Source organism: Hibiscus syriacus, unplaced genomic scaffold, assembly GCF_006381635.1.
Source record: "Hibiscus syriacus cultivar Baekdansim isolate YM2019G1 unplaced genomic scaffold, ASM638163v2 tig00116959_pilon, whole genome shotgun sequence".
Taxonomy (NCBI): Eukaryota; Viridiplantae; Streptophyta; class Magnoliopsida; order Malvales; family Malvaceae; genus Hibiscus; species Hibiscus syriacus.
The window spans coordinates 50,957-53,277 of record NW_024063485.1 but is presented as its reverse complement, the minus strand read 5'-3'; the positions used below and the strand labels follow the sequence as shown (position 1 = coordinate 53,277).

At 30.2% G+C, this 2,321-nt stretch overlaps 1 protein-coding gene across 1 annotated transcript; it reads left to right on the top strand.

Annotated features, from left to right (window-relative positions):
* Positions 1-886: 886 nt before the first annotated feature.
* Positions 887-1,318, top strand: LOC120189789 (S-protein homolog 2-like). The gene has a single exon (XM_039192978.1). It carries the CDS (start codon positions 887-889, stop codon positions 1,316-1,318), a length of 432 nt encoding a protein of 143 aa, XP_039048909.1.
* Positions 1,319-2,321: the final 1,003 nt, after the last annotated feature.

The following is a 2,321-nucleotide window of genomic DNA, read 5'->3' as shown; positions in this document are numbered from 1 at the left end:
TTAGAAATCACTAAAATCATAAAGTGTGTATATTATGATATGCGTTTAGAGAGTTAAACCGTTAAAGTTCAATTCGGAGATGCTAATTTAGCGATTCAAACAAATCTCCAAATTTAGGATTCAAATGATGGTAGTGAACCCTAAATCCTAATTTGGTATCTTTATTCGTACTTGAATTTGATTACTTAAATCGATGGGTTATATATTTATTGTGTAATTTTGGAGTCCAAGTAAATATAGGTAGAATCCTCAATGCTTTGGTCATTATATCAGCCGGTTGTTGTTCTATAGTCAGTCGAATCAATTCATCCTACCAACTTACGAGTAACCGTCATGATCTTAAGTCCTCTTTATCTCTTTTTTTGTTTCCGTATATAAGTCGGGTTCTTGTATAAGTCACCACACATGACTAAAAGGAGGAAACTCTCTCTCTCTCTCATATTCTTCAGATCTTCAAAATCAAATGACATTTATCGTCTATAATTTTACTATGGAATCACCTCACCCTAATTCTTCTCTTTTTTTTTTGTTCATATAAAAAAACATTTTTTACACCAGTCAAGGGTCTTCTAATCACTGACTGTGACTCTTTTTAAAAATCAAAAGAGATGATCGCCTATGGTGACATATTTGTTCTCGTCAACAAAAAAATATTGATAATTTTTATTCTATATTACATTTAAATATTTACTCTACTTTCACCGAGTTGGTTATCCTTTTATTTAATTACAATGAATCAAATGTAACCTAAATTCGAATACAACATACGATATAAAAATTAATTAACTTAATTAAACATATCTTAATGGTTCCAAATTACCATAATTTCAAGACGTTAAAAGAATGAGAGCAGCCCGTTTCGATTGAAAATCATTTATAAGGCTATATGGTGCTTTGGTGGGCATTAAGAAGAGCAAACATGAATCCATGTGTGATCAGATTGGTGTGGTTGCTGTCTGTAACGCTGGTTTTGGTTGCGGGCACAACCGTAATAATCAATAACAATTTGAAAAACAGGAAGGATCTGACAATCCATTGCAAATCCAAGGACGACGATCTCGGCGTACATGTTCTTTCCTACGGGGAATCCTATGATTTCGAATTTGAACCGGACATTTTTTGGAGGACCTTATTTTTCTGCCGCATGACATGGAATGGAAAATCGCATTGGTACGATGTTTACGACGAATATGTGGAACGGTTGTATGGGGATTCTGGGGGTTGCTTACAAATAGAAGATGATAAGTGCGTTTGGAATGTAATAGAATTCGGCCTTTGTACGCCAAAGACGGCTGATTGTTACCCTTGGAACAGATAGGGGTCGCTAAATCACTCTCAAAATCGACAATAAACATTTGTATTAACTGAAATATCATTTGCTGGTTTTCATGTGAATTGTGTTTGACCTTTAATTAATGCATGACCACTTAACCACGCAGTTCGTCAGAAGGGTGGACACATATTTTATGGTATAATGATAAACCTCTAAATTTTTAGGATGAGAGGACCGCCTCAAGTCACCCCTTCGATCCTCCCCGCATCCTCCCTTCCGAGTATCATTTCATTTTTTTAAGTCGTCAGTAGCATAACACCTTTTCTAACAGTTTATCTACTAATTTATGTTGGAAAATTAAAAAAGAATTTGATTTTTTAAAACTTAGGGTAAACTGACAACTTAACTATTGTTCCCTTTCATTCTGATAATCAAGTTTTGATTTAATCAATCAGACTACCGAATTATTGAAATATTTAAAACAAACTATTAACCATTAATTTTTAATGTAGAATGTGAAATGAAAGTTTAAAAACTCAACATAATAACGTATTCGGTCCTTAATATTTTTAATTCTATCAATTTGAATATAATTTAATTCAATTAAAATAAATATAATCTTTAATTGAAGAGAAAATGTGCGCTAGAAGATTCTCGTACCTGACACAAAAAGAAACGTCAACAAGCACCTAAACCACCCAGCAAAAAACCTTTTCTAGTAAGATATTACAACATAAATATTATATATCTTTTATTCTAGCTAATGACAGTAAAAAAAGAAGTCCAAATGCAAACAAGGAGACTCTAAATTGATATTCTAAGCATGCATATATATTCCATTGAATTATTATTTAATATAATAAATAATTTTTAATTTTTGTTTATTAATTATAATTTAATATATTTTAAAAATATTTTTTATTAAATTATATTAAGAATATACATTTGAAATTAAAATTTATTTTTCTATTAAATTATAATTTATTGTATATATAACTATTAAATATATATATATAATATCAAATTATAGTTAATAAATAAAAATTAA

Coding starts and splice junctions, on each gene's coding strand:
- LOC120189789 (XM_039192978.1), top strand. CDS start 887: ATGGTGCTTTGGTGGGCATTAAGAAGAGCAAACATGAATCCATGTGTG.